Genomic DNA, 25,375 nt, shown 5'->3' with positions numbered 1-25,375 from the left:
CCGATTGTTGGTGGGCACCATGTTGGAAAAGCTAATTTTCAGTCAACCTAACTACAGGCAAAGAGTTGGACTTGAGGTGGGTCTTTGGCTTCCTTGCTAACAGCTACAGTGAAAAAACAATGTATCCCCTGTACAGTGTGTGCAATTAGAGAAATTAGCTATTCAGACCAAAGCCGTTGTTAGAACCAAGATCTAAAAATGTAGCTCCAGCAAAAGTTCAGACAGGAAGACTATAAAAGCAATCACAGCAGTTGTTTAACTCTCCTCTCCCTTCTAGCTGCACGCTCCGTAGCTGTCATTGGTTAATCAGCAGCGGCTGTCATCCAATAGCTCAGTGGCACACCCTTATCGTCGGCCTATCAACTTTCTGCTGTCTTTTTAAATCTGTCTCTCTCCTGCTAGTTCCTTCTTGCATTGATGGTGCGCACCCCTCCACCTCCCCGTCTCCACCTGGTCTCCGCAAAGTCTTCAATTCCTGGTATTCATCAACCACCACCACCACCAGTGTCTGGACTCTAGGGGGATTTCTTCTGCTGCCAAATTCACACATCCTACGCTCACAATATTATCCCCAGAATGTCCTTACACCAAAGATTTCTGTCAAGATTCATTATTCATTAAGTTGTAAAATAACATTTAATCTTCAAATTGTGTCTCTCCTGTTTCAAATGTTTATATTTGCTACTAACATGGGCTTCTATGAATGGGTTTGTATTTGGTTTTGGGGGTTTCTGGAGCCAACCTCAAGTGGACACTGGAGGAACTGCAGTATTTGGAACTCCCACATGAGCTTCATTTCTCAAGTCCAGAAATTGCAGCTTGTAACTTAACTTCTCCACGATCATTTTAAGTTTTCAAGGCATCTGTTTTTTTGACATTTGTATCACTCCCTATTCCCCTAAGTTGAAACCAAATACTGTTATCACACAGTGTATCATTCAACAGCTTGAGAATCTGCGGTCTAGTTTGAATTGGTATGCAAGGAATGATAGGATATGTTGAGCCGTGAAGGATGCACCGGATGCATCCTTTCTGTCTGCCCCTGAATAGAGACACAATTAAATATCCAGGGGACACTTAAATGCATTGGCCATGCAGAAGACTATTAACTGAGCGCATACACAAAATGAAAAAAAAATAGGATACAGCACTTGTTACATTAATGTATTGTCCTTTTGAGTATGAATGGCATACTGCGTAGAACTGGATGACCACCAATTGTACTGTACGCCCCTCTTCAGGATGAATTATAGGGTGCTCAGTGAAGGGTATAAAACCGTAAAATGGTGAACTCTGACAATATTGTGAGTAGTGGGTGATTACAGCCAGCCTTGGTAATCTTGCGGCAGGGGAGGGGTTAAAGGTCTTGCTCAAGGGCACACAGACAGAGGTAGCAGAGGGCTAAACTGTTCTTTTGAAACAGATGATGAAATCTGACAGCATAAATCTTGAACATCCCATGTGGTTTTATCGCACGTTTTATCACACATGCCCCCAATAGATAGAAACATTAAATCAAAACAGAAATTGAAGCCCGCTTTGAGAACGGTGTGATTAATAAAGGGGAATAGGAGCATGGCTGCTGACATTAGGGTGACATTGTGCACACAAACATCTGTTTTGTTTTGTCAAGACAGCCTGCTCCCTGGGGTTCCTGCTGCTTAGCGTCCTCAAATCCATGTGGGTTTATTGCATGTGCATGTGTGTGTGTGTGTGTGTGTGTGTGTGGGTGGCATTACCATGCATGCCAGAATGAATTTGTGTGCCTTCCTATGTGTGTTTGTGTGCATATTTGCAATTGGCTAATTAACTTCTCCTGCACAACACACGCACATTTTCTCCTTGAGGGAGGGAAACAGGCGGCTGAGGTTTAAGCGAAGGGTCCAGACACATGGCCTCTCATGGGACTGTGGCTTCCAGCTTCCCCTGCTGCTGTCCTCCCCTATCCCATTGGGTGCTGCAAGCGAGGGAGAGACAGGAAGTAAACAAGGTGGCGATAGGAAACACATAGTTCACACTTGCAGTAGATTTTACAAGTGTGTGTGTGAATAAGTAGACTGAAATAGATACAGTGGATTTCTCACTCAATGCCCCAAGACAAATCTCTACATATTTATTTTTGTCCTATTTTATATATTCAAAATAGACCCGCAATTGAAAACACATCAGATATACAGAATCAAACATTTGAGTTAAGCCAATATTTGAAGCGGGGGAGGGGCAGGAACTTTAAACTTGTGAAATGTATCACCTGAAAGACGCCTAAAAGAATACACCAACACACATTTAAGAAAACAACACCTATGTAAACGAATGCACACATGCACAACAACACCCTCTATATAGTGATTTTTTCAACACATAACATTGGGGCACTGTAAAGTATAATTGTGCCAGAGTAAACACTGGCACAAACTCTAAAAATGAACCAGGGCTTTTAACTTAATTTAAAGCAAAAATGTCCCCTATTGTCATACAGGTGCCAAGTTGATGCTTTCAAGCCTTTAGTCCCCAGGTAGTAAGGTAAACAAGTACTTAATTAACACAGACAGACACTACAAACATTTTTGTAACAAATAAATACACAAAACAATAAAGTATAACTTGTTTTATTTAGTTTTTTTGTCTTAATTCTTACTTATGATCTGTGATATAGCTCCGGTCATCCACAGATATACACCAGAGTGCTCTAGAAATTATTTCAACAGGTGACCATGACCAAATAAGTAACTTAAAAATGTCCCTTGTTGGTGTAGAGGTCCCCAGTTAGTGAATGTGCATCTGAACCATAGTCCCCAGCTAGATAGATAAACAAGTACATATTAAAACACACAGACACTGTGAAAATCATTATAATAAATACACAGCCAGAAAATGAATTACACCTGTTTTCTTTTTGTTTTCCTTTTCTCTTACTTATGATTTCTGGTATCACTTCAGTCTTCTATAGATATTCACCAGAGTGCTTAAGACATGATTTCAACAGGTTTAAAACATAACCAAATAGATAACTCATATATGTCCCCCGTTGGTGTAGAGGTCTCCAGACAATGAATTTACATCCGAACCATAGGCCCCAGTTAGAGGTTAAACAAGTAAATATCAAAACATACAGACAATGGCAACATTGTTGCAAGTATAAAACCATTAGTTACACCTGTTTTTTTTTGTACTTGTAATAAGAACACACATTTATGCTCTCTGATATCACTTCATTTGGTTTAAACCAGTTTAAAGCATGGCTAAAATGAAAAACTCAAAATGTCCCCTGTTGCCACACCTTAGTCCCCATGTAGATAAGTAGACAAGCACACATCAACACACTCAACACTGCAGAATGTTGTTTTATGCACTCAGAAAAAAATCAAATTTTTTCATTTGTGTTCTCACTTCAGGCTTTGGCCATATATTCTTTATTACATTCATGTCAGTTAAATATTTGAATCAAATTAAAGACTATTAGATGCAAATTCATATCTCGAGGGAAGAAGATAATCGAAGTCTGACCCTCATATTTGACTCAAAATAAACTGTTCCGTCAAAGGAGTGAAATGGAGTTCACTGTGTAGTAAATTAGCTTCTACAGCGTCACATTTCTAACGCATACAAGTCCTGCAACCCCAATGCATCAATCACTAACAAGCAGCTCAGCTGTGATCGTCACATCCTAACACCCTTTGATGTTGCACATGCAAATGCTGCTATTCTTCTTGTGCTTTTCTTCTCATACACAGCTACTAACCTAAATACTTCAACAATAAAAAAAAAGCCACTCTGTTCACAGAGCCATCACATTCATGCAAATGAGTAAATAAAACATGCATGCGTACATGCCTGACTGATTGTATTTTTTTGCCACAACTTTCCAATGGGCTCAGCACAGTCAGATATGTAGGATAATTATGCAAAGACATGCATGCACAATGTGCATACAAGGAACCTTATCTACCATAAAGCATCAAAGACAAAGAGCTGTCCTTGTCAGAATAATGCATGCATAAACAGATATTTTATGTACATCACAGGAGTATTTTGTTTGCTGGTGCTGGCTGTAGCAGGGATGCACAGAGCAAAATAAGCAGCAAGAGAGGAGGCCACTCTCCCTGGAGAATTGGCCCACAGATCTTAGTTTCTTCTCCCGACCCTCATTCTGTGAATTGTATTAGCCTGCACGGATAGCCGAATCCATTGATCTTGGCAGAGGCTGAAATTAGCTAATTAATTAGTTTGAGGGGGGGACGGAGCAGACAGAGCGGCTGATGCAAAAGTCATCCACAAAACAAAGTTCTGTCCTGAAGTCACTCCCGTGCCCGGGGAGATTTCAGGTTCTGCACCTTATGTAAATATACCTCTCTTGAATTATTCATTGGCAAGTGTCATGGGCAGTGTTACTTTGGTATGCAAATAGGATATGTAAATAAGCAGCAGCGTGTTGGACCAGCGGTTGGTTTAAGAGATCACTGAAAGATCAATAGTTGAATGGTTTGGAGTGGATGCAATTGTTTATGTATGTACACATGTTCATGTCAGATACTGTACATGTAAGCATGAAGTCAGCGATGTGGACTGGGGCGGAATAAAAAAAAAAATGCATTGTTTATACCAGTGCACACAGACTGAATGAAATGATGCTTTGACCAAATTATTAAGAGCAGTTTTCCCAGTCCCCAGCTGGATTTCACTATGGAAGAGATTCAAACAGGCTTTGTTGCTGAAAAAATAAAAGAAACCTGTTTTTGTTTTTAAGGTGACAGATGCACAGAAATCAAGTCCACAAGGATCTTTTAATTCACGGTGTACCTTGACCTCCTTTTAAGGACAAGGTAGGGGTGTTCAAACTGGGCTTGATTGACACCTCCCCCACTCTCCTGTTAGCACCTGTTGGGACGGAAAATTGTTTCCTGTTGTCCCTGCTCCCTTTTTGGATTGGAATATATGTAGGTACAGATATTTCACCTTCATCTCAACCTCCGGTCTAAAACTGGATTGTGTTCTCCATTTGGGATCAACAGAGAAACCTTTTGAAACTGGGGTTAAACATTAATTCATAATGTTGCAGTCTACTATATTGCCTTAGTTAGCTGTTTCTGTGCAATTTAATGACTGACTAAAAAGAGGTGTTATCGAGTTCATCGAGGATCAGCTTGAAGCTGGCTCTGGAAGTACCAGAAACCACATACACACCAATTAAAAAAAGCCGATCTTTACAGCAGAAATAAACATGTTTACAGCCTGGTACAAAAGACGAGTGTAGTCTGGATAGCTCATTTCTCGATCGACACACATAATAATATAATAATAATTGAGATTATGAGTCTTCCAATGAGAAGCACAGCTGATTTGATTGACAGGCGGGAACACTGTAGCTGTTGGCTAGGAGGCTCAAAGCCCGCCTCTTTACGTCACAATCACTCCACAGCAGCAATATGGCTGCCTCTAACAATTGGCCTCAAAACAGCGCTTCAGAAAAACATGGGTGACGTCAAGGATACTCCGTACATATTTTATACAGTCTATGTATTTTAACCTAGTAACAAGTTACTCACAACACCGTAAGTGACATTGGCTAAATCCCATCAACAATCATTTGCAAAGACTTAAATTGTGTTTTTTAAAACCTGAAACGATTAATATGATCCAAAACATGAGAAACGTTTTTTATTTTTTGCAAGCAATCATTTAGTTGGTCACAGTGTTTTTGTTGTCTCAAAGGTGATGTCAGAGATCAACAATAATAATAATAATTATTATTATTATTATAGTAATAATAATAAACAAAAATATATACATAAATACATAATACAACTTCTACTACTACTTCTACTTCTACTACTACCTACTACTACTACTACTTCTTCTACTACTACTACTACTGCCACTACTTCTACTGCTACTTCTACTACTGCTGCTACTTCTACTACTACTACTACTACTACTACTACTACTACTACTACCACTACCACTACTACTACTATTACTACTACTACTACTACTACTACTACTACTAATAATAATAATAATAATAATAATAATAGAGCACTTTTCCAAAGCTAGGTTACAAAGTGCATGGTAACATCAATGCATCACTAGAATAAATGGTTAGTACTTCAACCTTCTACAGCTCCAAGTGGTGGTAGCAGTGGGAAGTCAAACCCACTCGAGGTCAGCAAATTGAATGTCTTCAAACAGTCATAAATTACCCTTTAGCTTAGCATAAACTTGGAGAAAGCCAGGAGGGTAAAAGTGCCTTTAATCAGGGTAAAAATAGCAAAGATTATGATGAAAGTCTGCTTGTATCATCTTTTGCAATGACTTGTATGACTGATGCTTAAGTTGAATGTTGGGGCTTAAAACATCCGATAACAAGTTGTATTAGTTGGTGTATTTTAAGTGTTAAGTTTACAGTTTCCACAGAATAATAGCTGATGAAATGCCCATTATTTAGCTCTTTTCAGGCCCCAAACAAGTCAATCTGATGAAGCAGCATAAATGAGCCTTGTAGGGCTTTCTCTCAACTCTTGACTGATGTGTTTCTTTTGGCTTTGTGTAAGAACGACTTGAACATAGCTTGATGTTTGACATCTAACTAGTAATTAAAAAAAGCCACATACTGTATAGCTATTGGGAATTCCACTCCCTCTATTCAACTCATTTTCACAATCCTTATGCCTACTTTGTGATTTCTTTTGGTCTAACAGTAATGAGAAGTGCAGCGGAGTGGCAGAGCTGGCGGGGCACAGTGGGATGGAAATGGCTCGGTGTCTATCAAAGTGTCAAAATGGAATATAGCTGTGCTGCACTCTGGCCTTGAGCCACAGGGTGAGCCAGAGATTCACCACACACGCACGAACACACACACACCTACACTGTGAGATCTATGCAATCACTGCTGAGTCAACTCCTATATTTGTGATCTTGCATCACAGATACGAAGCGAGAGATACAGACAACAGAAGCAGATTAAGAAAGGGTTAACTCTTAGGCTAGAGGGCTCTCAAGACACACAAGAGTGCACAGGCATGTGTGCGTTCTGGCCCTCACACACAGCTGCTCTGTTCATTATACATTTATCCACATGGGAAATAATGAGATCACTAAGATCATTCTCTTAGAAATAAGAAATCCGTTGCATTTTCATGGCTGGTGCCCTCTGCATGTTAACAGCATGAGGCGAGGAGGAAAACCAACTCTCCCTCCACGCGCTTGCTCTCTATTCCCCTCTGGCTTTTCTCGATGCAAAAATTAAAGCCTATGTAGAAACAGACGCATAAGAAGCACAGGGATAGAGAGTTAGTGTTAGACTTAGAGGAACGCTAAAAGTACAGTAGGGAAAACTGAGCTAAAGAGTGGAACAATTCAATGCAAGAAGACGGATTCCACTTTAGTAAAGTGTGGCTACTTAACATAAATGCGGCGCAGTGGATTTGGAAAAGGGCACAGTTTAAAAATGCAGCAAATGTGTAAGCTCCGAAATGTTACCACCTGGGTTGGTTTAGCATGATGTCACCCACATTATTCATACGTCTCACAGGATTTAGAATTTATACCTTATAGACTTTCCAAAAACTGATGAGCAGGAGATTTATATGGCCATAATAAGAAAGGGATAGTGTGTGGTTGGCAGGTAGTTATGGGAAATAGAATCCTGATAGGGTTAGACCATAGACTGTATAAATAATGGACGTAGTATCTGTGATGTCTCCCATCTGTTCCTGAGCGCTGCTTTGAAGCCAATCGACGGCAGCAGCCATATTGGAAATGCGGAGCTCAACCAGGCATAGTGTGACGTAGAGAGGCGGTGTTTGAGCCTCTTAGCCAACAGCTATGTGTTGCCGACAGGGAGTCAGGCTAGTCATGTCCTTATTTGTGCAAAAACTCTTAATCATAATACCATAGACTGTATAAATAATGGACGTAGTATCCATGACGTCTCCCATCTGTTCCTTAGCGCTGTTTTGAAGCCAATCGACGGCAGCAGCCATATTGGAAATGCGGAGCTCAACCAGGCATAGTATTGCAGTTTACAATACTTCCGCGTGGGCTTCATAGTTTGAGACTGGAGGTTGCCGCTTGGGTTAGACAATACCCTGATTTCTAACACTGCTACTATCATCACCACCACTCATGGTTTAAGTTCCTTTCTAGCGACTGGTAACTCAAGGTTGCACTCACAGGCTCCGCTGCTGTTGCTAATATTGTCGGACAGGATCCAATATGAAAATGTCCAAAGCCTGCTGGTTTAGCATGCTAACCGAAACTAGTGTGTTAACCACATTGTTTCGATACGAATGAAAACTTTACACCTTACAGTCTGTGGTGTCAACAAGCAGAAGCGAAATATGCCGGAACTCTTTTCTGACCATTGATTTGACTTGAAGTTTTATCAGTTTGGCTCTGGTGTTGCTCATGTTAGTGAAAGTTAATAACCATTGTCAAGGGGTTTTGACCATTAGAATCAAGCATCTTACACAACTGGAAGATCAGTAAGAGAGCTGGGTAAAGTATTGTTGTAAAGGCCTGTGCAACCCAAATCAACAAAAAAATCTAACTATGATATTTCTGGTCATGTGTACATATCCATTTTTGAGATATTACCAGCTATGTTTTTGGAAATGTTCTGACACTGGGTGAAAGTGGGCGGAGTTTAATTGGATATCTATTATGAAATAAATATCTACCCAATCATTATTTAATGAATACATGCTTATCCAGGCTTGTCCGGTACTTGTGACTTATATTAAGTTTTATGAGATAAAAAAGACATAAGATTTATTTTTTAATTACCACTTGTTTTTAGTTTTTACATTGAAGTTTTTATTTTAAATTAGCGCATTAAGCTTTTTATTAGTGTACATAACTGTCAAGACAGGCCTGTATGAGTGTTCAGTGTTGAGAAGAACAAACAGACTTCATGTCAGTTGACAGCAACCCAAAAAATTCCATTTTGCTTGTTGGGCAAGAACTGACAACACATCTTTTTAAAATTGGCAGTCATTAAATTACACAGAAACAGCTAACCAAGGCTATATAGTAGACTGCAAAATTAAGTGTTAATGTTTAACCCCAATTTTAAAAAGTTTTTCCATTTTGTCCCAAATGGAGAACAAAATCCAGAGTGTGTTGGCGTATGCAAACCTTTCACCCTTTTTTCGTTAACCATCATTTCATTGTGATGGTCAAGAATGAAAACTCTTCACCACTTGACTATTCAAGTTTGATTTCCTGCCTTGGACAGCGTATTGAATCCAGTAACCTTGACTCTGTTTTCAATTCAGCTTGTCAAAAAATGACAATAATTCTTCAAGCAAACGGTAGTCTTGGAGGGTTTTTGGTCACTCAAAAAATGTACCACTTTATATGTATATATATATATATATATATATATATGTATATATATATATATATATATATATATATATATATACACACACATATCATAAACATAAATATACAGTGTATATGTTTTTGTTTTATTTATATATTTATATCTATATACATGAACCTAAATATACAATATATATGTTTATATGTTTTATTTATATATTTATATATATATATATACATAAACATAAGTATACAGTATATATGTTTATATATTTTATTTATATATTTATATACATAAACATAAACATAAATATACAATATATATGTTTCTATGTTTAATTTATATATTTATATATATATACATAAACATAAGTATACAGTGTATATGTTTATATATTTTATTTATATATTTATATCTATATACATAAATGTAAATATACAATATATATGTTTATATATTTTATATGTTTTATTGTATACCTGATAGTCCCTTTTAGTAGTAAATGTAAGAATTTCCCATATATTTAACATTCTTTTTTTAAACATCTTAACATATAATAAATTCTGCAGATTTTGTTGAAATTTAGCTCCTTTGACTCAGTAAATTGTCCATTTTCTTAATTCTTGCAAGGTTTCTCATTTATGGTGTTAATACTGTTATTTGAAACAATAATTCTCATTTCCCACAGTCCCAGAACAAAACTAATTCCAAAGTTAGAGTTTAGTCGCCATAAATCACTGCATTTGTCACTTCTGGGGCTTACTTTTTGGAACATAAAGTCTGGAAGTGAGGGGTCTGGGGGCGGGGTGTGTTGGATAGTCGATCAAGTAGTCACCTTATCTTCAATCCCTTTCCCCCCACAGTCTGCTGCCATCTATTTGTCATTTCTCAACCCTCCTCCAGCTCCAGCTTGCCTTTTCTTCTCACCCGCTCACTCTCTCCTATGTAAGTAGTTCTCATTAATCACAACCTGGCTCCGACTACTAAGGCTTGTATGGATTTTTGTCCAATTGCTTTTGCCACATAAATCTAGTACATATAAATTTGTGTGCGTTCAACTCACAACTGATGTGTGATTAATGAGTTTTAGTACATTTGCCTGCTCCACTGCAGATTTTTTGGCCCCACAACAAGAAGCATTCATAGCTCATTTTTGCTGGGTGATCACGTGACAGAGCTCCGTCCAGGCTGCAGATCATAGCAGGGAATCTATCATGTGACAGCAGGGGTCAGCAAGAGTCTTGTGGGTAATAACAAGTGACCTGCACATGCCGGAGAGAGATCACTCACTCCTCCTCCTCTGCCAGTTCAGTTCCTGTCTGCTCCGTGTCCTACTTTGCAAGTGAAAAATGTTCAACAGCGCGAGGAATGAGCCAAAGAAACAATGACTGATGGAACTTTAAAACTGCTGAGGTTTGCTTATAGTGCAGGTTCAGTGCAGAGTTTCTGAGGTCTGTACATTGAAATGAGCTAAAACAACTCTGCTCTACAAATCCAAAACATTCCTTCAAGTCTGCCTAAATGTAGTATGTTGTCCCTGGATTTGAAATATAATCATATCTTACAATATATATACACAACGTATATACACAACTAAATAAGTACATTTACCAATATTTCCAAAACCATTGACGCGGTAAAAATGTGCACAGACTTGTAGCCTAGGTATAAACAATGTACAGAACATAACTGGGAAGATGGGTAGAAAGACGTATCGCACATATAAGAAGAGAAGGATGAACTGGATTGGGGAAATATTGCACTTGAGTCCGTTTTGATGATGTAATTGTTATTGGTTATAAAGTCTGACCACTTCAGGAAGAAAAGACCTGCGATATCCCCGAGAGACACAGCGGGTGAAGAAGTCTGTCACTGAACGAGCTACCCAGTGTTGTTATGGTCTCCTGGAGGGGGTGTGACGTGTTGTCCATCAGAGAAGATAGCTTTGCTACCATCCTCCTGTCAGCCACCACCTCCACAGGGTCCATTGGGCAGCCCAGGACAGAGCTGGCCTTCTTCACCAGTCTGTTCAGCTTCTTCCTGTCAGCAGCAGAGATGCTGCTTCCACAGCAGACTACTCCAAAGAAGATGGCTGAGGCCACCACAGAGTCAAAGAAGGACTTCAAAAGAGCCCCCTCCACAATAAAAGACATGAGTCTCCTGAGCAGAAAGAGTCTGCTTGTAGAGTTGGTTGCAGTTGTCTGACCAGTCCAGTTTGTTGTTCAGGTGAACACCCAGTTACTTGTAAGATTTCATAATCTCAATGTCTGTTCCCTAGATGTTCACTTATGTGTTCTTCATTTTTCATTCGTTTTTAAGGTCATGTTTTTTTTGGAGGGGTAGCATAATCCTCCTTGAAAGATTAAAAAGGAAAGCATTTCAACCTTTATATCTGACCTCAAACTTTAAGCCTGTATTTATCAACTTCCTCTTTAGGTTTATAAATTTGGACCACATTCCAAATTTGGACGCCACAAAGCTACTCCAACAAATTCACTCAAGTGATGGATTCCCGTCAGAAAAAAATTGACTTCACCGGATTAAGTTTACAACAAGGCGAGGCAGAGTTGTACTCCTGTGTGTGCATGTCTGTGCAAGCGGGTGTCCATTTCTGCTTCGTGAGCAGTGATAATAAGTGTAATGACATCATCCTCAGGGGTGTGATGGACGGCGAAAATAAGCACTGATAGAATTTATGTGATCACAATTAAATCTAAGTTATTGCAGGAGTTTCCTTATGAACTTGTTTATGTGTTCCAGCCACAACACATAAAAAAAAGTTAGCCCTCAATCCCTGAGCGCATTCGTAAAATAAATATGGAATAGAAATCAATTTAACAAAGCCTTAACTGCTATTCCTCGGATGCCATTTCCCACGGTTGTGCTGGAAAAATAAAATTCAAAGACAATAAAAAAGTCATAAATTGTGGTTATCAAATAGCTTCCTCTAAGGTTTATGGTCGAATTCCCTCTGCTGATGTGATTTTTGAGTCGTTATTTCGCACCAGTGAGCTTAAATGGGAATGGAATTCATATTAAAATTGCATACCTCATGTTAGATGTAGGAGAAGTGATCAATGATTTCATTAATTAGCTTTATATATTTGAGCTAGGGGAGTATTACATTGAATATTCTCTATATCTCTCTCTCTCACCTTATAGCATACTGAGACTGTTCCCCTTCCTGCCCTCCTGTGCCGGCAGTTTTATCTGCCTGTCCGTCCCACGCTATCTCTCCTTATAGGCTGGTTGAACACGACACCTCTGCAGAATGGACCTCAGATCCAGGAGAATACCCGATTATCATCCAATGCCTCTTTTTTGAAACCTGAGTGGGAGGTCAGTGCATGGCCGGACATTTTTATGTGAGAGAGCCTCTTTGTCAAGGGCGATGTCGGCTATGATTGCTGATAATAGGTGTCAGAGGGTGCTTGTTAATACCAATGAAATAGCCATGAAAACTCATTGGGTGTTTGCACTTTGTTGTGAAGCAATCACAAAAGCTCCCATGTTGACACAATTAGGATTACTTTGACCTGATGGCTGCTGAACTTAAAGGGATATTTTCAGTTTTTTTGAAGTGGGGTTGTATGAGTTACAGTACACTATTGCTCCTACTAGCCACAATGAGTGCCGGTGAGCTCTTCCCCTTTAATGAGAAAATTCCCAGAGGACCGGCAGGCAAGCTAGGCTATTTTCTCTGCGGAAGGGGCCTCCTATTTCACTTAATTTCGCCAAAGTTGAACCACAAGGGCCAGAAGAAAAAAGATTGTAATATCTCAAAATATCACACTATTTCATAAAAGAGTATTAAAATTAAAAAGATGAACAACCACAAGTGACAAACCATTAAGGATTTAAGTCAGCATAAGTATGATATAGATTGACAAAGAGCATTATTTTAATTCTTATTTCAGTTTGCAAAGAAGTATTTTTGAGCATGTATCATCGTTATTTCAATATTTTTTTGTCAGCAATAATATAACTCTCTATAACATAACTTTTGATGGTGGAGACCAAAAACATAGCTAAAAACGGGAGTAAGTGTTTGGTTTACATCTATCAGGATGGAACAAGCAAACCTCCTGTAAGGCAGGGAACTCTGGATGATGAGTGATGCAGACTGGAGCCGTATGTGAGCCGCTGGTATCCTCTGATTCAGAAATTCCTGAAGCACTGTTGTCACTAAAAGTCCCTCTCCTGACAGCCGAAGCTCTCTGGGTTCGTTGGCATGGGCTCACAGTTTACAGTACACACCGGTGCCACCAGGTAACATTGGACCTCTCCTGCTCACTGGTTAGCACAGAACTTTCTCCCCTCTCTTCTTAGTTGATACCTTGGGTCTGCATCTGGAGTTCTTCCTCTGTAAATTCTGGTTCATAGAGAAATCCTCTCGTGTCCACAGTAAACGGCATGTCATCATCGCTGTCAGAATCACTAATTTTTACAGTTTGTAGTTTTTGTTCCTAAAATGCTACTAAAATGCTACTAAAATGCTACGTGCTTGTTGATCAAAACAGCTGATCAGCGTGTATCCATGCTCATGCAGCGGAAGAACACCGGTCTGCGAGGTGCGTCAGAAAACAGTGCCAAAACAAAGGGGGTTTCTGACGGCAAACTGAATAGCTCCACTTTTTTTTACTGGTGCATGCATTTGCACCGTGATGACTGCCTGGACTGTATTTTCTCAACTTTAGCGAAATTACGTGAAATAGGAGGCCCCTTCGGCAGAGAAAATAGCCTAGCTTACCTGCCGGTCCTCTGGGAATTTTCTCATTAAAAGGGGAAGAGCTCACTGGTACGCATTGTGGCTAGCAGGAGCAACAGTGTACTGTAACTCATACGACCCCACTTAAAAAAAAACCTGAAATATCCCTTTAAAAAGACCTTGTTAGCAATAAGCACATAACTACTTTTGGGACTGAACAGTTACAGATGGATGTTTACAGCAGGGAAAAAAGTACCAAAAATATACTATTGTTACCAATGCCTTGAAATCAAGTGCTTTTGAGCACAGTGCATTGAGGCTCTTATTCTTATTTATGGGATTCATAGTATTCAGCCACTGTTTTATTCATAAAAAGAATCTCACAACTATTAATTGGTATGCATCGCCTAAACATTAATTACATTCAAATTCATTCTAATTTGTCTTAATTTCCCTCTCTCTCTCTATGAAAAAAATAAATACAACCCGCTGATTATTCCACGCCAGGCAATTCAAAATGCTTCAGAGAAGACAAGAAAATGAGCGAGACCATTTGCACATCAACATGATTCAAACCTAGTATTTCTTAGAAGTGGCGTCTTTTGAAGACAAATGTGCTCGGGGAAAATATGGTCGCACTTTTTAGAGTTTTTCACACAAATAAAAGTTCCCACTCTTGTGGAAAAACAAAAAACATTGATTTTCTGAGTGAAATGATTCAGGGAGTGAGACGACACATCACATCCTCACAGGTCGAACTCTCATGCTTCAAATGTTCCTGTTTGCAAGGAAAAAGTTTGAACAAATTATTGAGCTTTGGGAGTTGGATTTTTTTTTTTTACAGTGCATTGTAGTGTTCTATTAAGATGCCATTAGTGGTTTTGAGGGTGTTGGAGAGGCTGCCGTGTGCTGTTAATCAGAGCGTAGGGAAAGAAGTGGAATGGATCTCTAATCACCGTGGCTGTAATCACCTCATACATCAAACAGGCGTACAAGCGAGATAGAGAACACATTCAAAAACATAGAAACATATACACATATGTCAAGAGGTGCATGTAAACCCAGAGCCTATTTGAAATGCATTGTAAACATAATTCAGGCGTCACTTTCTCAATCAGTTTTGGACATACTGTAGTTGTCCAACCTTTATATCAAGTGCATAATCAATTTAATGTGTAACACTTACCACAAAATAAATGTAATTCTACTGCATTTTCTGCTCCTCTGTGGAACTGACCTCAATTATATTTAATCAGACTTCTTTTTCTTTGACTTATTACACAAACATGCTATAACAAGGAACCCTAATCTGTACCATGTACCCATGTGTTATGCACAACTGTTGCTCACAAACTGAACTAAATCATTTTATGCTAACAATGCCTTTTTTTCCCATTTGTTTTCTCTCTGATATCACATTGATGTTTTGCTTTTTTCAGTGCCAGTTTGGATTTAATTCGTTTTTGACTACATTAAATTGGGGTTTTAAATTAAGTTCGTTTTTAATTTTTTAGAGTAGATTTAGTCTAGGTTTCATTAGTTTTAGTGTTTTTGTGATATTGGATGATTGTCTTGGGGAAAGAACCATGAGGGCCAGAAGAAAAAAGATTGTAATATCTCAAAATATCACACCATTTCATAAAAGAGTATTAAAATTAAAAAGATGACCACCCACAGGAGACAAACCAATAAGGATTGTAACGGGTGTGAGGGTGAACCCAAAAGCAGCACACTGGAGCCCGGAGGAAACAGCAGGTAACAGTCTTTACTAACCCGGTCACACAATGTCTGTTGAGAAGCTGGTTTCGCTGTGTGGAGGATCAGGCTGGAAACAGACGAGGAGCAGGCAAATCTCTTGGTCGGGGACAGAAGGCTGAGGTAGTTACCAGGGCAGAAACGAGGAAGGAAGGTCGGGGACAGGCAGGGTCGAAACCGGGAGATCAGTCCGAGGAAAAGTGCTGGAGAGTCTTGCATTTGCAGAGAGAACAATCTGGCACTGAGTGAGCTGAAACCGGGACTTAAATACTGGCAGCAGGTAATGAGAAACAGGTGATTTGTGTTGGCTCTATGAGGAGAGTGTGGTTCAGGTAAATGACGGGGAGTGGAAATGTAGTGGGCTGAGAGGCTGAGCAGGTGTGGCAGGTGATAACTGCGACAAGGATTTACGTCAGCATAAGAATGAAATAGATTGACAAAGAGCCTTATTTTAATTCTGATTTCAGTTTGCAAAGAAGTATTTGAAGAGTTCATTTGCAAAAACATAACTCTGTTTTTATAAATTTTCCAAAAAACACATTTCTTTTTTATATAGATTCTTAATAAAGTTACATTTTCAAGAAATCTCTGATTAGTAAAGTCATTTTGACTTAGTCAAAGCCACCCAACCTCAGTTGATTGATCATACCAAAAGCTAGTATTAGAAAAAACAATTTTTTGAAACATTTTTCTAATTTTTCAAAAGTGAATTAACTGTTTTTGCAAGTGATCTCTTCATTTGTCCATATATCATCGTTATTTCACTTGTTCATTGTTAGCAATGATAACTTTTGATGGTGGAGACCAAAAACATAGCTAAAAATGGGAGTGAGTATTTAGTTTACATCTATCAGGATGGCAGACAAAGATGTACCTTTTTTAAGTTAATTGTGGACCATGTCTGCTTTAGCATTTAATATTAGCATTTTCTTGATTGTAAACAATATCTACAGGGACCAGAAAGTAGATTCATATACCAGAAAAGCATCAGGCCTTTAAGATTATAAGTGACTATATCTGTTTACATGGGGTATGATCTATTCCAGTGGTTCTCAAAGTGGGTTCCTGGGACCCCTGGGGGGGCTCTAAGGGATATGTGAGTCTTGCTACTGTTAATTTTCTAAAAGCTTTTAAGATCAATTACTTGAAAAGTATAAATGCTGTCATGTTGAGTCCAAGTGGTATTTACTTGATTCAAATTGAAGTGTTATCTGTTTATCACTATGGTACAGGTCTGAAGTATTTACATTGATACGTTTCACAATACAAATAGTTCCAAGGGCAATTAAGAGTGCAAATGGTAGTAAGCACGTGCTTAATCTGTGTTACAATTATGAGGGGGTCCTTGGACAAGTTTCTCACCTGTAAGGGGTCCCTGGCTCCAAAAAGCTTGAGAACTCCTGATCTATTCTATCTGGTGTTAACATGCTTGAGATACCGATTATACCCTGTTTAACCGGAAAACAAAATGAAAACACCCCCCCTTTTAGTCTGATCAAAAGTCCAATCGGATTGGCAGTTTTATGTAGACACACCTACTGTAAAACTGTATATTTATATTGTTACACAGTTATTACAATATATTGAGATAAAGACTCCATTTAGTTGCTGAAATGTTAAATTAAATGTTTACATACTCCTTGTTCAAGGACGCACCAAAAGGAATGTTGATTCTCAGTCAGATAAGTGGTGTTTACCACTTAAAATGCAAACAATTAATGTTGTCAAACATAACTGGTTTAATTGGAGCATTACTGTGTTATGGTTTTAGCGACTCTTGAATTGAATTAATGACTTTCCTGGTATTTACTCTTCAAAATAAACAAAACAAACCCACTCATTCACACATAAATAAATAAAGCAAAGAGATAAAGAGACTGAACTTGTTTTACCATGTTATATTTTAATTTCTGCAGAGACAAAAATGACAAGCAATTTATTTACACAAACCTGTACAAAAGCAAATTAAATTATGTAAAATATCTCATAAATAGAAGTGGACTTGCGTTCAATACACTTTGCCATGTTCAGCTAAGCTGCGTGCATAGTGACTCATATTAAACGATGATAAATTGGTTCCTCAATTTCTATATCAACATCCAAGTCGCAGGACAAATAGTAATGGTTAATATTACAAATCTCATTACACACTGTGAAGGCTATATGAATAGTGGAGAGCACCGACTGAACACACGCCTCGGGCAAAGAGATACAAACATTTTAATGGCAGGTGTTGCGCAGGCCATGTTTTCAGTGAATGTTTGTCACCCCAGTGAATAAAACTGTATTCAGTGGCTTCTCTTTTTGTTTGAGGTTCTCTACACGGTCTGCTTTCACTCCATCTGATCTGGAAACTCCAAGCATCACCTTGCAATATCATAGCAAACATCACACCGTGCTTATTTGTAGGACAAGGTTTCATCACATACTCTGATATGCATACACTGTGAATTTGCGTACGGGTGTTGTGTTGCTCTGCACATCCTGAGGTGTGTGTTCTGTCAGCTACTCTCCCTTGCAGCTTTTTTTTTATTTCCTCTCCCCTCCTCTCCCCCTTCCAACTCCTAGTACACCGTCACATTAGCATTTTTATCTCTAGGCTCCCTCAACTCTCGGCAGTCAAATGTCTCCAAGCGTTTTTTTTTTCTCACTCTTTTCACCCCGCTCTCTATCTCTCGATGCTTCTATATTCAGTCCTAGAGCTTGTTTCATGCACAAAGGTTACTTGACCTCTGATGTCGTACATGTACATGAGTGGAACACGACAAAAAAATCCATTATATCATTATTATTACTACCAACAAGCAACTTTTGAATGTACCTGTACTCATTCGGTAATGCACTATGCTAGGAATGGATATTTCAACAGGATAATTGACCCCAGTGAGCGATAGCCGTCGACTTCCAGGCTCACTGACATTTGACTGTTTGTCCTCCAAAGAAGCCTTTGACATCATGGGATTTCATCTAAGATATGCAAATTTTCAGCCCACTCTTAAATGCCACCCCATCTACTTTTTGAAAAGCAATGTAATTGTTTATGCACCATTCCGAACCGACATTGAATCATACCAATTGGTATAAAAAGGCACAATTGCATATTTGCATTCACTCTAGTATTTTTTATGTTTTTTGATTATTTTTTTTCAGAAGCACTCTAAATATACAAAGTGGCACCAGATAAAGAAAAAAAAAACACATAGTACATTTGTCATGATCATTTGAACGCTTTTGATTTTTATAGTGTAAAATCGACATACGCTATAACAAAGTAAAGTCAAATACAAGATGAGGGTAAAAGTTTGCTGATGGCATAAAGTTGATGTAAATGAAACATATTTGGGTTTGTGTTGTGATGTCAGAGACAATGACGATATTTGATAATGTTAAAAAAATATAAAAATTAACAGTATGGTCGTAACTGATGTACTAAGTTGTACTACATGTTTCTTTAGGTATAACAAAAGCAAGCAACAAGGTGGATTTCCATGTTTACAGGGAAACATTTTTTTGTACATTTTGTTTTACAGTTTTTTTTTCTTCTTCCTTCTCAGTAAGTGAAGTAAGTTCCCATTAAACGTGCAGTAAAAAGTAAATATTTATGTATACAGTTGATAAGTATAGGAGCACTTTCTTTCCAACAACGAGTAGTACTTACAGACTATAGATCGCCAGAGTGCAGAAAGAGCAGCTCCGGTCAAACCAAAGGGGTTTTGCTAACATACAAAAAAGAGTTCCATTGCATCTGTTAATCTTTTGTTTTATTACAGTCATGAGATTTGCGCCTCTGTAGCTGCGAAAAAGAAACATCACTGTGGACAAGGGAGGCACAACATCTCAACATTGTGGGTTAGCGTTAGCTTGTGAGGATGTAACGGATGGTTCGTCGAGACGTCACATTCTTGTTTGATCTCGATCCTTCATTCAAAAACTTCATGTAATGTTAAAGCAAAGTTCTCTTGGAAAGCTATACTGTATGAGTGGGGGGTGGGATGGGGTTGGGGGTTGGTGCTTCATCGTGTGTGCGAAGCTTTGGTTTCATTTGGACGCCATTTTGCTCACCCTGCAACCAAAAGTTTTCCTTCGACCTGCCTGACGGTACAGACGTCGCCTTTCTGATTGTTCTCCGTTGAGCTGATTCTTACATTCGTGCTCAAAGACGCCATCACCAATGCACTATGGAAAAGCAACATCGACTAGTGCTGAAAGGACTCTCGGACGGCCATGTTTGTGAGGGGGTAATGCCACCTTGAAGGCTTGAGAAGAAGTGAAAAAGAAGTGGATGCTTGTTGGTCACGTGTACATTATGATATTTATTGCTCAGTCTATCACACAACAGAACAAAATAATAAAGAAATAATAGTAAAAGCTGTCCTTGCAGCTGTTTTAGGACGAGCTGGGCCATGTTTACGCCCTCCTAAGCCTATTATCGGTGTACATCTACAGTATACACTAAATATAGCCTATACACACACACTATATACTGCATATCTGGCCCATACACACATACAATTTCAGTTGCACCTCAAGAATTCTAATCTCGGCATGCCACACACTGTGCTTACCCGGGATTTTCTGCCAGCACCTCAGCTGAATGAATCTGCTCTGCTGCCTCAGTGTGAGTGTGTGATTGGGGGGAAAAACAGGTTTCAACTTGATATAAACAGGAGCATCCTACCAAGGTGATTGGGATATGCACAGCCATGTACACACATGCTTTTACCAGCCAATGGCTCTAAGATTTTGCATCTCATAAAAGAGGGGTTTTGGTCTCAACCTCACCAATCAAAGACAAAGAATGAGAGACTGAGGAAAGGTAGCAAGACAAAAGGGAATGAGAGCAGTTAGCGTTGTTTTTGTGGTTCAATGTTTATGTACAATGAGTGACATTTTATCTGTGTGGTACCACACACTGGTGAGACAGTATCAGCCATCTTGTGTTCGTAGTATACCAGTTGTATCGAAGGTCTGAAGCAAGGAGTTGTTGCAGCAAATTCCATTGGCTCCCATTTCTGTCCAAGAAGTGTTGGTTGGGGCTGAGTACTTAAAGCTTAGTCTTTCCTGTCCTTGTGAGATCTCAATAAGATTTGGTCAACTTTTGTCGCAAACAGTCAAGTTGACAGAATCCACAGACAAGTGTGTCCCAAATATTGTTGCAGCAACTGAACATCACTACCAGAGTGCTGCACTGTTTGGAAATAAAAAAAGGCATAACCAAGACACACGTTTAAGTCAAAATAGTCCACATGTACAGCTTTGTTTCTAGAAAAAAACAGAAAAGAAATTGTCTTGTTTTGTACAGTGTCTCCTTCGAGGGATGAGGCCTTCATTTTGGGGGGGGGGGGGGGGGGGGGGGTCAGGGGGATAAGCATGCATGTACGGTATATGTAAAATGAGTTGGTTATTGTACAGATTGACTGTCAGGCAGCAGATTGTGTCCCAAGAGCCCGACTCGCCGGTAGAACATCCCAAGTCTAATCATCAACAGATTGTCCTCCTCCTCCACTTTGTTCCAGGTCGAGGCCAGGATTAGCACTTCAAAAAGGTACGGTCGTATATCCGTTAAGAGTTTTCATTAAGGAGCAAATGTCTTTGGAGAAAGTTTAGTCCTACCTTGTGAGGAACAACAGTGGCCAAAAACTTTTAGAGCAGTAACGGTGGTGGGTAAGCGATACTGCTTGGTGTGTTCAATGCCAAATGTTCTGGCACAGCAGATGCAAGCTCACAGGTACACCTCCCGTCGCGTCAGAGTACCACAGGACGTGGGCTTGTACTCCCCGGTTGGTGCCAGTGGGATCTCCTCAGTGGGATGGCCCAGCGTCTCCTCCCCACTTCCCGGCGAGCCATACGTAGGCGATCCAAAGGCCTCATAGGAGGAGGAGGAGGAGGCCATCTTCTTGTTGAGCAAGTTGCGATTGCGGTCGCCCATCATGTGAGCGGCAGTGGGGTCTCCGTTGGCCATGGCGGCCATGGCGAGGGTCTCTTGGCTACCAGGCTGGTCGGCGCTGCTGCTGCTGCTGCTGCTGCCGTTGCCGCTCATGAAAGTGGAAAGCTTTGGTTGTTGTGGGGTGGTGGTGGACTTGGATGGCCGTCGCTCGGGCGACGTGCGCACAGGCATCCAGCAGGAGTCCGAGTGGCCGTACTCGTCGCATTCCCGGGTGCACTTGCCAGTCATGGCTACGTCAGGCAAGGGCCGAGAGTCTAGAGGAAGAAGGAGAAAATAAAGTAAATGGTTCTGCTTTTTCCACCAAAGTTGGATATGTTGTGATAAACTACTACTTTGACTAACAAGATTTCCTTGCACTAAGTGTTTGTTGTGGTATGTGTCACATGATTTGGCTATTATGATTCATCTATTAGATGCGTGAGTCTGCATTTCCTTCCTAATGAGGTCATCACTGCATCTAAATGTTAATGGAGAAGGTGGAAAACAACAAAAACTGGTTAAAATGGTTCCCAAGCACCTTTTTTTTTTGTCGCTGCTATTGCTACAGTTCTGAATTCATCACTGGTGGATAGAATTAAGGTTTGTGCGGATTAAGTTGCATGTTTTCATGCAGAACCCAAACCACATGACAGAAACAGGAACAAAAAACAACAATGAAAAGAAGACTTCACCGGCTACGACAACAGCCTCCAACTAAAAAACAGTGGCGTGAATCAGAGTTGAAATAATGTCATGCTTCAAAACGTGTTTGTGCTAAGAGGGGAAGGGAAGGGGGAGGGGCAGCGTTGGAGCGAGTAGGCAGGAGGTCAGATTGTGCTTTTCAGTTTAGCCTGATTTAAAATGTATGATGCACAAGAAGACCTGCTCTGTGTGTGTGTGTGTGTGTGTGTGTGTGTGTGTGTGTGTGCGTGCGTCAGTATGTTTGTGAGCTGGACGCACCAACAACACCCTGTGTTCTTATCTGGTGATTGACAGACGGCAATCACATTCTGATCTAAGTAGCTTAATAGCTTTGTGTGGCTAAAGCAGCCTGATATCCTCTTAAATCCACTAATAGGGGTCTTAACCAATTACCTAGCTAGGAGCTGGCCTCAGATTAACTACATCTACTGTGTTATTGTAGAAAGCAAATTATGTGCTTACCATGCTACAGCAGGACAACAGGTCTGGCGGATACCCCATTGTCAATGACTACAGTCAGACAGTGCAAGAGTTTATCCCAGTGCAGTAATTTGAAGGATAATTAACCCAAATACAAAAAACCGCAAAGCTGGCTAGCTGGCTCAATATAAGACAAAAACTGTGAGGAAAGCCTAGTCCCAAAGCCCTGACAGAATGCTTTAACATAATAACAGTGCCAGACTTATTAGAGTGCCAATGTTATAGAAATGCTATGTTAGATGTAATTTATTCATGACCTGATGCGAAGTATGGGAAACCAAAATCAAGCAAAAGCGAGGGTGAGTGCAAACCAAGCCAAGCATGCCTTTTGCCCATAATAGAGAAAGTAAAACAAGAGTTTGGTCCATGGCTTACTTTTAATGCTCTTTTTCTCCTGTAAAAGAAAAAAGGTAGAACACAAATCACTCTTTATGTTTTGCACTTACGGAATAATGTTTTATAATTACATATAGTGTATGAGAAGTCCTTGAGCAGCATTGAAAGTGTAACTTAAAGACACAACAGCACCGAGACAGTGTTATGCAGAGCAGACACATGACTGGAGACACAATGCAAGGCTGGAACAAGGACAGCAAAGAAAGAAGGGACAAGGAAAAAAGAATGTAAAAACTACTGATTTGAGTTTTTTTCCATCAACAGATGAGTCACACTTGCGTCACTCTGAATGCAATGAGAGTGCCATTCCTTTACCGCCAGAACTCTAATTTCTTCTGTACCTATTAGAATTATTTTTCATGCCGCAAATTGCCTTCATGAAGCGTCAACTGATGATTGCGAGTCAATGTAAAGCAAATGCCTTAGGGAGCTGCTGCCACTTGATAGAAAAATCAAATAACTCTTTGTCATTAGTAAACCCCGACAACTGAGCATCCTTGTTTAATGAGATGAGAACACTAAATAAATGAGAAAAAAAAGGGGCCTGGAAATCAAGAGATGCAATGGCAGCCATCACTGGTTAGCATGCTAGCTTTGGATGCAACAGCAGTGGGTATGGATTGTGGCATATGGATCTCCACTCGCCAAACACAGCCATCAAAGAAACAACAAGGCACTGATTTCCGTCCTCATTTACACCTACAATTGAGCCATCAGGTTTCCCACAATGCAAATAACTCTCACGAGGCCTCAGCGCCTTGCTCCTGAAGGCCCCGTCCGATTGCCTCTTTACTCCTGTTGCATTCAGGAAAAAAAAAACATAACAGCAAGGGAGGACCTTCTTGCTTCCGCCAGCTCTCCTGGGGAAGCAGCCAACCTTCAGCCGCTGCCGAAGTAGTTAGCTGGCGCTCTGTGTGTTGTGCGCACTGGAAGGAGGCTGATTATTTCCTAGCCGTGCTTCATTGACTCGGCAGGCTTGCTAAAAATGAAGACGTTTCCCACTGAGCTAATGAATTGGGCTGCTATATCAAAGCAAAAACCCTTAGTTTTTTTTTCTCTTCCCTGCTTCAGAAGTGTCACCTCCCTCTGAGGTTGGGCCATCAATATGAGTACTTTAAAACCACTTAAATCCATGTGTCCTGTAGAGCTGGACAAATAAGCACGCTTGAGTCGTCTTCAGCATAGACGAGTGCTGGATTTGTTGTCTTGGGAATAGCTGGAGGGTGTTGGGAATTAATTCTAATGTCCACTCAACATCAATCTGGTTTTAATTTCTTCTTGCAAGAACACCGAACCACCACAATTCCAATTTCTTAAATTCACCCTCTGCTGACTCATTTGATTTAAAGTTAACAACTGAACAAAAAATTGTAAGTCTTCAAATGCATTAGAAAAAGGCGGAAAAATAATCAATGATAATTTTTCAAGTATTTCAATGAATACACGCAACATCGCTCCCAAACATATCCATGGGCCCTTTCAAGACCCAATTCAGAAATCAGGACGTAGAAAATATCTTCAAAGAAAAGCCCTCAGAGCACAAGCAGCACTGTGGCAGGCTTTTGTTACATATTCACAAACACCCCGCGAGCCCACACTACCAACCGCTGCACAAAACAATACAAGTGGGTCACTCTGCTGTGTAAAAAAGCCTCTCTGCAACACTGGCAAAAATGAAAGCCGAACAAGGAGGCCTGTTCGTCCTAGGTTACATCCCAAGGGGGCTAAAGGCCTTGTTATTTGGGGACCCAGGGCCAAACAGTGGATCAGTCTGGGTGCTATAGGCAGGGTGTTCTATCTCTGTCACTTGGTGTGAGATTTCAGCCAAGTGAGGGGAGTGTCTACTCATAATGATCTACAACTCAAGCCACTGGCTGTTCACCATTATCACACAGAAGCTATTTTACCTTTGGTGTCTAGCTCAGGGTTTGAGGATACATTGCTGTTATCTTGTGTAATTGTATATTTAAGGTGTTCAATATATATATTAAAATATGGAATCTGACATTTGATCATTTGGCCACAGAAAAATTAATTAGCATCTGAGAATGTCATTATATTGTTAATATTGGGACATAAATTC

At 39.8% G+C, this 25,375-nt stretch overlaps 1 protein-coding gene across 3 annotated transcripts in view; it reads right to left on the bottom strand.

Moving 5' to 3' along the window:
* Positions 1-17,671: 17,671 nt before the first annotated feature.
* Positions 17,672-25,375, bottom strand: part of pcdh7b (protocadherin 7b) — a 131,992-nt gene continuing 124,288 nt past the window's right edge. For 2 of the 3 annotated variants that reach the window (XM_034676012.1, XM_034676013.1), the window contains exon 3: positions 17,672-21,989. In XM_034676012.1, the coding sequence (XP_034531903.1) occupies positions 21,511-21,989 (479 nt within the window). In that variant the 3' untranslated portion in view covers positions 17,672-21,510. Of the gene's footprint in view, positions 21,990-23,271; positions 23,291-25,375 lie in introns of all 3 variants that reach the window. The other variant, XM_034676014.1, reaches the window with a different exon arrangement.

The sequence above is a fragment of the Notolabrus celidotus genome, chromosome 23 (genome assembly GCF_009762535.1).
Source record: "Notolabrus celidotus isolate fNotCel1 chromosome 23, fNotCel1.pri, whole genome shotgun sequence".
Classification (NCBI taxonomy): domain Eukaryota; kingdom Metazoa; phylum Chordata; class Actinopteri; order Labriformes; family Labridae; genus Notolabrus; species Notolabrus celidotus.
This window is presented reverse-complemented; position numbering and strand designations above follow the sequence as displayed.